This window comes from Eulemur rufifrons, chromosome 23 (genome assembly GCF_041146395.1).
Source record: "Eulemur rufifrons isolate Redbay chromosome 23, OSU_ERuf_1, whole genome shotgun sequence".
Classification (NCBI taxonomy): domain Eukaryota; kingdom Metazoa; phylum Chordata; class Mammalia; order Primates; family Lemuridae; genus Eulemur; species Eulemur rufifrons.
In genome coordinates, this window is record NC_091005.1 from 28,321,550 (window position 1) to 28,333,081 (window position 11,532).

General features: G+C 56.4%; 1 protein-coding gene across 1 annotated transcript; it reads left to right on the forward strand.

Annotated features, from left to right (window-relative positions):
* Nucleotides 1-2,724: 2,724 nt before the first annotated feature.
* On the forward strand, nt 2,725-10,528 carry SNX20 (sorting nexin 20). The gene is made up of 4 exons (XM_069456453.1): nt 2,725-2,770; nt 6,082-6,220; nt 7,668-7,819; nt 9,154-10,528. The coding sequence occupies exons 2-4, from the start codon at nt 6,091-6,093 to the stop codon at nt 9,817-9,819; spliced, it is 948 nt and encodes a 315-aa protein (XP_069312554.1). The 5' UTR covers nt 2,725-2,770; nt 6,082-6,090; the 3' UTR covers nt 9,820-10,528.
* The last annotated feature ends 1,004 nt before the right edge of the window (nt 10,529-11,532 follow it).

Here is an 11,532-nt window from a genome sequence, read left to right on the forward strand (position 1 = left end):
ACATGGTGCTGGGAGTGTGCCAAGCAAGGTCAGAAAGAGAGACGGCCATCGCAAACCAGGAATCGGGCCCTCGCTGGACCTGCAGACCAGACCCTGAACTGGCAGCGCGTTGGTCTTGGACTTCTCAGCCTCAGAACTGTGAGAAGCAAATGTCTGCTGTTTAAGGCCCGGCTGTCTGCTGTTGCAGCTGCTCACAGGCACTGCCTTGGCCTGTTCACCTCTGCCACGCAGAGCTCTGTGCTGCAGAGAAGAGCCGCCACCCGGCAGGTGGCCAAGCATGGCAGCCTCCGGTCACTCTGGTTCAGCGGGGTCCTACCTACGCAGACCAGACACCCTCCATCAGGGGCTTTCCGAAGAACATCTCCTGTCCCCAGAAGAGGAAGCAGTGGCTGCCACACGTTCTTCCCCTTGGTTGTCTTCTGCCGGGTAAGAGGCTTGGAAGGCTGCAGAGAAGGACTCAGAGTCTGCCCTGGTGTCTCCCCAAGCAGGCAAGAACTCTGCAAAGCCGCAGGACACACCCGGAGAGGGAGAGGACGGGGCATTGCGGCTTCTCTCTGCCCAGGGAGCCACTGCCAGGCAGTGCAAGGCAGAGATGAGGAGTGGCGGCCCCTGCACACAGGGGCTCTGCTAGCAGGCCAGAGGCACGCTGTGCGTGGCAGTCCTCCTAGCTCTGCCCAGAAACAGGCCATTGCACGTGTGGACACTGCTAATGACAGCAATGGCACCTCAGAGAAGTGGGACTGGATGGCCAATTCAATAACCAAAGCCAACAGGTAATCAGGTGCATTATAGAGTCCCCAGCGAGAAGGCAAACTGTAAAGGTTTAGAATAGCAAGGGTCGCCAGCACTTGTGCAGCACCAAACAGCGTTGTTCTAATTGCACGTGTTAATTCATCTTAAGCCTCACAGCGGCCTATGAGGTTGTTGCAGAAGTAAATACAAGAGAAATCTCTAGGCCCTCAAAGTATGACACTGGCTATGAAAGAAGATTGGTATGGCTGAACACTTTAGCGTTGGCCACTTGGCCGGGCGTGGTGGCTCATGCCTGTAGTCCCAGCACTCTGGGAGGCCAAGGCAGGAGGATCTCTAGAGCCCAGAAGTTTGAGGTTGCTGTGAGCAAGGCTAATGCCATGGCCTGGGTGACAGAGCAAGATTCTCAAAAATTAAATTAAATTAAAATAAAATAAAGTTGGCCACCTATATTCATCACAAGACCCCATTAAGAGAGTACCGATGCCAACCGCAGGATGGAGAAGGATACTGAGAAGCATATATATCCAATGAGTACATGAAAAACACCTACAGACCATTAAAAAAATAATCCAGTTAAAAATGAGCAGCGGACTAGAACAGACACTTCGCTGAAGATGGTATAAGGATGGCAAACACGCCCAGGAAAAGATGCTCAACTTCATTAGTTACTAGGGAAACGCAACTTCAAACCATGATGAGCCACCACTGCACACACGTTAGAATGGCCACGGTAAAAAGTACTGAGCATGGCAAATGTAGGAGAGAAGGCGCAGCCCCTGGAACTCCTGTGCAGCGCTGGTGGGAATGCAAAAAGGCGCCACCACCCTGGAAAACAGCTTGGTGTGATTAGCACAGTGGAAGCTACCCAGACTCCAAGGCCCGGAAGTTTCCCTCAGGTAAACACACGGGCTCGGGCAGACATGTGAGTGTATGACCAGCAGCGCTGACCATGACACCGTCCTAGGAACAACTCAAACGTGCATCAACAGCCAAAGCAGAAATAACGACGGATTCAAATCAAATAGCAACACAACAAGGGGAGTAAAACAACTCCAGCTACACACACACACACACACACACACACAACATCAGCGAATCTTATACACATAAATGTGGCATGAAAGAAGCAGACGCTAGACAGTGCACACAGTGTGGCAGCTCCATTTATATAAAATTCAAAACTAAGTAAAATGAAACTCAGTTATTTAGGGGGCGATTCACAGGTGGTCAGTTTGTAAGGAAAGTGAGAGCAGGGAGCAAGGGAGTCATGGCAGTGAGAGGCACGTGGTAAACTTCTGGGGGAGCCAGTGAGGTTCTACTTTTTTGTCCTATTCCAGCCTCTTGCCCTCAAGGCCACAAATACTGGTGGCCGTGAGTCACGCCACTGCCCAGGGCTCTAGCTTCCCTGGTGCTTTCTGTTGGTGGTGCTGGTTGCAGCTTTGCCCAGAGAAAAGGCACCAGATGGAACTGTGATTCTGCCCCACTGCCTCCCATGTCGGGCACCGGCTCTGCGTCCCAGCAGCTCTGTGATCCCAGCCTCAGTTTCCCCATCTGTAACCGGGGCATAATGGCTGCCACCGTGCCTAGCTCATAGAGTAGAACAGTGAATGTGAAAGGGCTTTGGGAGCTCACGTCTGAACGCCAGGGGTTGAAGGGGACTCTGGAGGGACAGCCGGGTGACCGTAAGGCTGACGGGAGAGCGAGGCCGGGGTAGGCCGCCCAGGGCTGGCCCCGCACTGCCCCGCACTGCCCCGTCCTGCCCTGCCCTGCGGGGCGGCGGAAGGAGACATGGGTACAGGGAGCCGTCGGTTTCGCTTTCTACACCATGTCCCGCCAGCCAATGGGCTGGGGCACTCGGCAGCAGGTCACACAGCCTATTTCCTGTTTTCAAACAGGGAACTTAGCAAAGCGGCAGCCACTGGGCTCGTCACCGGAGCTTGGAGCAGAGATCTTGAAGGGGCAATGTGACGACACCCTGCCTGGACCCCCAGACTCACACGGGACCCAGAGACCTAAGGTCAGTGTTTGATCCCAAGCTCAGCTGGCCTCTGCCTGCTGTGGCCTGAGTCGTCGCCTCCTGGGACTGTCCCTGGGTACCTGTTGGGGGCAGGGTGGGTGGGCAAGTGCTGGAGACAGCCTCTGTACGGGGGGCTTTCACTGGCACCCTGGGGCAGGGCAGGGCACAGCTCCCAGGCCCTCCATCGCCTCGACACCTTTTGGAACAGCAGATACTTGTACGTTTGTCGGATGGGGTTTGCGCCTCTGATTTTCCTTGGGCCTGGGGAATAAGTCACCACGCTTGTGTTTCTCAGAAAGTGGTGTCAGGGAACCCCTGCCCCAGCAGAGCCCTGGGAAACGTGTGAAAATGCAGAGTCCAGGGCCCACCCACCCCTCAACCTGTTGGGTGCCAGGAAATCTGCTTTTGAACAAGCCCCTGGCACCCCCATCCCACCTCGCCAGGTTGGGGGCGCCTGCCCGTGGCAAGACTGCTAGGTGAGTGTCCATGTGTCCAACTGGGCCCACCTTCCCCCACGAGAGGCAGCCAGTGTCCCCGCATCTCTGTCCCCCAGGGTGGGGGCCGGGGGCAGTGCTTTATTTCATTCTGCTGGAGACTCGTTCCCCATGAAAAGTCCCCGGCAACCCCCTCAGGAAGGTAGCGTGGGCTCCGCAGGTGGCCCTGTGTGCCCCTCGGAAGGAGCACTGGGCGTGGCAGGCAGCTCTTAGACAGAGGGGAGGGTCAGGGCACCTGGGACACAGGGAGGAGGAGGATGCACACAGGGCTGGAGCGTGGAGGGGCTGGGAAGCTGCTCTGTCCTCTGGGCCAAGTGCAAGCCCCCTCGGCCAGCAGCACCAGCACTTGCAGTATTTTGTTGTAAAGTCTAGAAACCTTTGCTATCAAGGGTGTAGGGGGAGAGGGAAGGGCCCACAGGAGCTCCTATGTGGCTCTCCCTGAAGAGCTTCTAGAGAGATGGGATTGCCTTCCCATTTCACAGATGAGGAAACCGAGGCCTGGAGAGATACAGGAAATTGCCCACAACCCTGTGGATGCATGAATGCAAGACTCTTTCCTTCCCACTGTTTTTTAAATGGGTGACTCACAGTTAGACCCCCTAAGAGAAAACACAAGGGAGCTGGCTTTGGCTGCTGACTTGAATTTTTATTCCAAGACCTGTTTTTATGATGAGCATTCCCAGCTCATCACCAGAGTGTCCAGCCAAGGCATCATTTCTGGGTGTTACAGGGTCTCTGGGCAAACACCACCCTGCTTCGGACCCGGGAGCAGCTGCCTGGTCATGAAAGCAGAGCTGGAAGGGCTGGGGCCACTGAGGCCAAGGCCACTCACCGTCACCCATTTTACAGATGGGCTGACTGAGGCAAGTGCACAGGAGTGCCCACGGGAAACACTGGGCCCTGAGAACACCCGCCACCAAGAGCCTGTTAGCCAAGAGAGCATGTGCCCCGCATCTTGCTTGGGCACCTACCAGGATATAGGAAACTCATCCCTGGCCACCCATCTTCTTACTGTGGCTTGCGGCCACTCTTCAGGTGGGGAAACTGAGGCTAGAGACTCACAGGTGGTCAGGATGGGTGGCAGTGTACCCTGACCCCCTCAGGGGGAGAGAGAAGTAAAGTTTGCCAGCTGCAGTGTGCTCAAGCACCGGCAACCCTGGGCCGGCCATGGCCCTGCTCTGTGCCTCAGTTTGCCCATCTGTAGAAGGCAAAGTTGGATGGAGGGTCCCTGAGGGCTGCCCACTAGACAGCTCTGCAAAGCCACCTGGAGAAGGCCCCAGGTCCCTGTCACCTGACGTCGCGAGCACTTCCCCCGGAGCACGGGCTCCTGGCCGCAGCTGGCCTCACCTCTGCCCAGGCCAGGCCGACTCCGGGAGGCTGTCACCCCTGGAGCAGAGGACAGGCTCAGGCCACGCTCTGGGTCACAGCAAGCAGGTCATGGGGCAGGGGTGGCTCCCCCTGTCTCTAGGCCACAGTCAGCCTAGGGATTCAGACCCAGGGCCTGGAACCCAACAGACCAGAGCTCTCGTCCCGGCTCTGCCTCTGTGGTCCACTGGCAGCCCCCTGGGGTCCCGTAAGGAAAGAGGCGAAGTCACTGGCACCCCCCTATTTTGAATTTCTGTGCCCAAGTGGGACATGCACCAGCTCCTCACGTGTCTCAGCTAATGCTTTAATTGTCCCTTTTTGTGTTTTGTCTCAAACATTTGTAATCCTATTGCAACTTCCACCTTAGTTTAGAGTCATCTATTTCACAAATATTTCTCAAAGCAGCTAGCACTTGCCGACAGTAACAACAGGGACTGTTACACAGGCCGGTGTGCGCGGGCCGCGCTACGCTTTACAGGGTCTGCCCGACTTCGTCCTCACACCGGCCTTGCCGACGCGGGCCTGTTACTGTCCCGACCGACAGGAAACTGAGGCGCAGAGAGTGAAATGCTTCACCTGCTGCCGGGCCGTCTCGCCCCTTTCCTGGGTCACAGACAGTGACTACCTGGGTCGGCCCCCGTCGGCCCGCCTTCTGCCCTGCGTGCCCCTGGGTGGGGAGAGGGTTCGGAAGTCGGGCCAGCCCGGGCCTGTGTCCCCCCAGCATTCGCTGGCTCCTGGTCTCAGGCAACGCCGCGCCCCAGTTCCCTCGTCATAAAGGGCGATGAAAACTGTCCCTGTCGCGGACAGCGGTCAGAGTGAGCGGGAGCGTGTGTGTTAAGTGCAGGGTACACGGACAGCACGTTGCACACGTTCAAGACAAATTCAGCTTTGCGCCTTGAACTCACCAGCTGTGTGACCTTGGGCTGACCTCAGTATCCTCACCTGTCACTTGGTGGTAAGGACAGATTTTGTGGGTGCTCACTAGAGGGCGTGAAGAGCCTCGGTGGGGATGAAGCGTGTATGAAAAGCCCTTAGTAAATTTCACAGATAGACAGAAGATACACACCAGCGTCTGAACGCTGAGAGCGCCCACACGTGCCACTTAAAACTGAGTCTCAGGACACCCACCTGGGCAAGCCAGCATCTTTCTCCCCAGCAATCACTAAAGCCATTACTTTTGCTTGAACTCACCTCATTTAAAACGCAGAGCAACTCCATGCCACAAGGCCGTCATGCTAAGGGAAGGATCCGCTCTGCCCTGGAGGGGCCTGGGCCTCAGGGGGCAGACCCAGTCTGGGATCGGGCGGTTAGTCGGGCATCTGGGCGGAAGTGGCGGTCTCAGCAGTGGGGCGTGCTAACAGCAGGGGCTACGACATGGGTCGAGGCGCCCCAGGGCCCGCCAGGAACCCAGCACGGGTGGGCACTCACTGTCCTCTCTTGCACCTCTGGCAGCCTTGGAGCATGGCGAGCCCGGAGCACCCTGGGAGCCCCGGCTGGACGGGACCCACAACCCAGGGCCCGGCAAGGACCGAGCAGGAAGCGCCAGCCACTGGCCCGGACCTCCCACGTCCAGGACCTGAGGGACACTTAGGTAGGCTTGGGGCTTGCGGCTGGGCCGGGGGGAAAGAGGTTTGAGACATCTGAAGTGCAAATGTGGGTCACTTTAATGGAGGCACCGAGGGAGCTGGGAAGTTCGTTGAACTTTGGTTGTCCCGGAGTAGATGCTGAGACAGGGTTTGGTGCAAGGTGCTTGCCTGGGAGATGATCTAGGAGGCGCGATGGGGAAGTGAGGGAGTAGGGAGGGAGGGCAGGACGCCGGCGTAGCGAACAGACGACGCCGTAGGTAACAGAGACGCAGGTCCAGCGGGGTCCTCTGGGCGACTGCAGGGAACACATCTCGGAGTTGTCCTGTCCTCAGGGCGAGGAAGCCAGGCTGTCGCCCCGTCCCGTCCTGCGTCTGCTGAGGGACGCTCCTGAGCATGCGGCTGTGGCCTGAAGAAGCCCTCAGGGTGAGAGACATAGCTGCTTCCAGCAGGAAGCCAGTGGCACGTTCCGGAACAGTGAGCCCCAAGAGCGCGTGGCCCAGCACCGGGCACAGATGGCATCTGCTGTGGCGCCACCTCCTGGAGCAAATCTCTTCTCACAACGACTCAAGATGCGCCTTTCGAAGGCTGCTCTGTTGCCCGCCCTGTGCAGGGCACCACGGAAACAGGAACTAGTCAAACACTGCTCTGGCCCTGAGTTTGGTAGGGAGACAGCCCAGAGAAACGTAACCAGACCTGCCACGAGAAAGGCCGCAGGAGAGAGGCAGGAGGCTCCCACTCTAATGCCAAGGGCGGGTGAAGTGACATGTCTTGGAGGACACCCCGGAGAGAAGAGCTCCCGGGATGCAAACCCTGTGACAAAGTGCAGAAGTAGTTGTGCAGTTTGGGTAGGGAGGGATTCGAAGCTTTCTCAAACTTCTCAGAGGGGTGCAGGGCTCAAGAGAGGTATAAGAAACACTGTGGTTTTCCAGCAGGTTTAGATTCAAGGCAGAGGAGGGGCATGTTCGAGAAGAAATACGGCTGGTGGAAGTGAGGGGAGAGGTTAGGCAGGGCCAGCCCGGCGGTGGCTGGAACAGAGCATCCCCACAGCTCCCTCCGCCACCACTGATGTGCTCGAGGAGTCCTGGCGACGACCATGGAGCCCGTGCTGTGGGGAGCGCAAGAACAGACACGCCACGGTCCCTGCCTGTCGGGGGCACAGGGTTCCGCCATGGCCAGTCTGCAGAGTGCACGACCCAACATGCCCACACTGCGTCCACAGCCGAGAAACCACTGGGGGTGCTGGGCTGTCTGAGGCTGTCAGTGGCAGGGTGGGTTCAGCCGGGCTGGGCTCAGAGGTCTGGCGGGCGCCCCAGTGGCAGGGTGGGGGAGGTGCTCTCCACCACTCTTCTGGAATTCTGATGTTCCAGCCCAGACAGACGCAGCCGTCTCCCCAAGCCCTCGCTCTAAAGCACACTGACCTGGTGCAAATCCTTAAGCGTGTCGTCCCCCCAGATGCCCACAGCAGCCCGAGCTGCAACTCCAGCATGACCACGCGGGAGCTGCAAGACTACTGGCAGAACGAGAAATGCCGCTGGAAGCACGTCAAACTGCTCTTTGAGATCGCTTCGGCCCGCATCGAGGAGAGAAAAATCTCCAAGTTTGTGGTAAGCAGAGATTGGGAAATGGTGGGACCCCTTCACCGCCTCCTTTCTGGCCCTGGGCGAGGCTTACGGGGCCTCAGCTTTCCCAGCCATGAAATGGGTTGACTCTAACTCACAGAGCTCTTCTGGAGAAAACGGGCAGAGAGCAAGATTTTGCACCCGGCACCACGCTAGGTCCTGGGAGGATCAGAGCCGCATGGGTCACGCTCCCGGATCCTATGGAGGAAATAACCCAGTTTCATCCCACGTTATCAGATGTTAGTCATCTGTGTCCTTTCTTCACCAATTTTGCCATATCCCTGTATCATTTATAATTACTATTTATTTTTTTCTTTAAATTGATCGATTTTTAAAAACACTAAGTACATTTATTTCAAAGAGATAATGCCCTAAATGGAAAACCAATATCACATAAAGAGAAAGTCACCGTACAAGTCAGTACAAGGCTGCCGCGTTAGCCAGGGGGGAGGGGAAAGTCAACACAAGGAAAGCTCCGCGCTCTCATTAAATTCCAGCTGGGGGAAGCCCTGTGTGTGGGGACGGCGCCCTCTGTCAGGTGGGGTCTTCGACTGTGCTCAGCAGATGTCAAAGGCGACAGCAGAGCCACCCTCACTTGACTGGGACGAGGACAACAGTGGCCACCACTGAATGCCAGCTGCATGCAGGCACAGTTCCATGTGCTTTCAGCATATTAACTCATTTAATCCTCACCCAGTCAGGTAGGTGCTGTGCCTATCCTTGCTTTAGGGACGAGAAAACTGAGGCTCAGAGAGGTTAAGTTACCTATCTGAGACCACACAGCTAGGCCACAGTGGGGCTGGAGCTACAACCCAGGCAGTCTGGCTCCCAAGGCTGCGTCCTTAATCAGGATTCTCTTGGAGAGGATTGCAAAGGAATAATTCTCTTACTATATAACACCATGGCCAGTGTACCCAAATGATGTTGTACAGTAGCTAAAACCAACTCCCAGGTGTTCCTACGTTGGAAAACACACCTGTCATCCAAGCGTCCCAGTACAGAAAAGTGCGGCCCCCAGTTCTGACAGTGTAAAGCCAAGACAGCCCCCAGGCCTTCTGCACGGCAGGTCCCTGTGCCCTTTCTGCCCCGAGATGCCTCCACGCCACTGTGTCTGCTCCCCCAGGGTCGACTCTTCCCATGGCTGGCTTTCATAGCTCGGCCGATGCTGACGGTGAGTTTAAACAGAATTGCACCTACGGATGACCCCCTTTCCGGGTATGCCGTAGGTCACTGTCATTGCTTTTATTTGCCGGGGCCCTCTGTGCTGGCGAAAGCCCCCCGAAAGGGCGTAGTCAAAGGCTCTCTCTCCTTGTGCCTAGATGTACCAAATCATCGTCATCCAGACAGGGAGCTTTGACAGCAACAAGGCCGTCCTGGAACGGCGCTATTCGGACTTCGAGAAGCTCCAGAAAGCCCTCCTCAAGACGTTCAGCGAGGAGATCGAAGACGTGGCCTTCCCCAAGAAGCACCTGGTGGGGAACTTCACGGAGGAGATGATCAGCGAGCGCAAGCTGGCGCTCAAGGAGTACCTGGGGCTGCTCTACGCCATCCGCTGCGTGCGCCGCTCGCGCGAGTTCCTGGACTTCCTCACGCGGCCCGAGCTGAGCGAGGCCTTCGGCTGCCTGCGCGCCGGCCAGTACGCCCGGGCCCTGGACATCCTGGTGCGCGTGGTGCCCCTGCAGGAGAAGCTGACGGCCCACTGCCCCCTGGCGGTGGTCCCGGCCCTCTGCGCCATGCTGGTGTGCCACCGCGACCTGGAGCGCCCGGCCGAGGCCTTCTCGGCCGGCGAGAGGGCCCTGCAGCGCCTGCAGGCCTGGGAGGGCCATCGCTACTACGTGCCCCTGCTGGACGCCATGGTCAGCCTGGCCTACGTGCTGGGCAGGGACTTCGTGTCTCTGCAGGCGAAGCTGGAGGAGACCCAGCTCCGGAGGCCCAGCCACCGGGGCGTCACCCTGAAGGAACTTGCTGTCCAAGAGTACCTGTGATGAGCCAGCCTGGTCCCCTCGCAGGGAAGCTGCAGATTTGGGGTCACCATTGCTCAGTGGGCTGTTTGGGGTTCATTTTTAATGGGAAGAGCCACTGGGGGCTCTACGTTGCTGGGTGACTTTGGACAAGCCCCTCATCTGGTCCTCTGTTTCCCCGTCTGTATTGAACAGAGGTGCTCCTGGGACTCTTTGGAAGCCTCCACTGTGTCCCTGTCCCCCTTGATACCAAGGCCACTTCATCACAAAACCACAAACCTGGCTGCCAAAACACTGGAGAGGAATACAGACCTCACCAGTGTTTTTGTAAGAAGCTGGAGGAGAGGTTTGCGTTGCACATAATGAGCAAAGCCATTCCTTGCAGACAGCTCTGTCCGGCTGTCCTGAGTCTTTTCTCTCTGTTCCTCCTGTCTCAACGTTGTCTACAGATATTTCCACACATTATCCTAATATCATCCTAATATTCTAGCTCTTCCTCTTTAGCATGTAGACCCAGCACAGCAAAACAAAAGCTCCTCTATGGCTCCTCAAGAACGGCCTCTCCCCCGCACACTTGTGATAGGAGTTGTGTGTCATCCTTTACAGGGCAGGAGGACGCTGAGCTAGGAAGCAACAATGTCATAAGAGTTTATGATCCAGGCATTTTTAGCCAGGGAACTTACCAACTATTTCTCTGCCTAGGATGACATCACACACTGCCGAGGGGGGGGTGTATTTCATTATAGAAGGTGGGGTGGCTTCCCGGGGTCACGTAGACACAGCCCTGGAGGGAGGCAGAGCAAGATACTCAATGGGTCCTGTGGGTAGAGAAGAGACTGAATCCTCAGCACCTCCTCTGTTCAGGGTCAGTGTTCTTAGAGCACCCCTGATGGATCGGGATGCCCTTGACCAGGGTCTGGGTCAGGAAAGGACACCATGGCCCCCGAGTGAAGGGGAGTCTGCACCAATGACCGAGACTCAACGCAGGGCTTGGAGCTGATGGTGCAGGCTGGTTTGGGCCCAGTGTGTCTGCAGCTCTAAGCCCCTGAAGACTCGAGCATCAGGGTGAGCTTGTCAGTGTGAACTAAGCAGACCATGACTTAGGAACCGGGGCGCCCCCTAGCAGCGGAATCCAGCCCAGCAAGGGATCGCCACAGCCGTGAACAAGCTGACGCCGGACTGCACCAGAGTTTGTTGGACAGCGACACCTCGTGGTAACAACAATAGCGGCCCCACCAGGCTCTGTCCTAGAAGCTAGAAACAGTCTCTGGACAAATGTACTCCTCAGGTCTCTCAGCTTACTCCAAGGGAAAGATGCTTCAAGTGGAGATACCGAATTTATTGAAAAGCTGGGTATATGAAAAATTAAAATGTTAAATGAAAAAGTTAAAGAGCTATGACTCTATTTGTAATGGTGAAGCCAATCATACTGATTTTACAAGTTATTTCATCACATCTAAAATGCCATCAACTGTAAGATGCACCAAATATTTACTAAGAAATAAAAAATGCTCAACATGAGGAGGTTAATGGGAAATTCCAGGAAAGCTGGGAAACCAAAGAGTTCGACCCCAATGTAAAGGTTAACACTGAATAAAACTGTCTTGCAGAAGGGGACATTGAGAGAATCTGTATGAATCAAACTTGGCGCTGGGCGGAGGGTGGGAATCTGCTCTGCGAATCTGAACTGCAGGCTGGTGCTCAGCATGTTTGGAGCAGCACACACGGTGTGGCCGA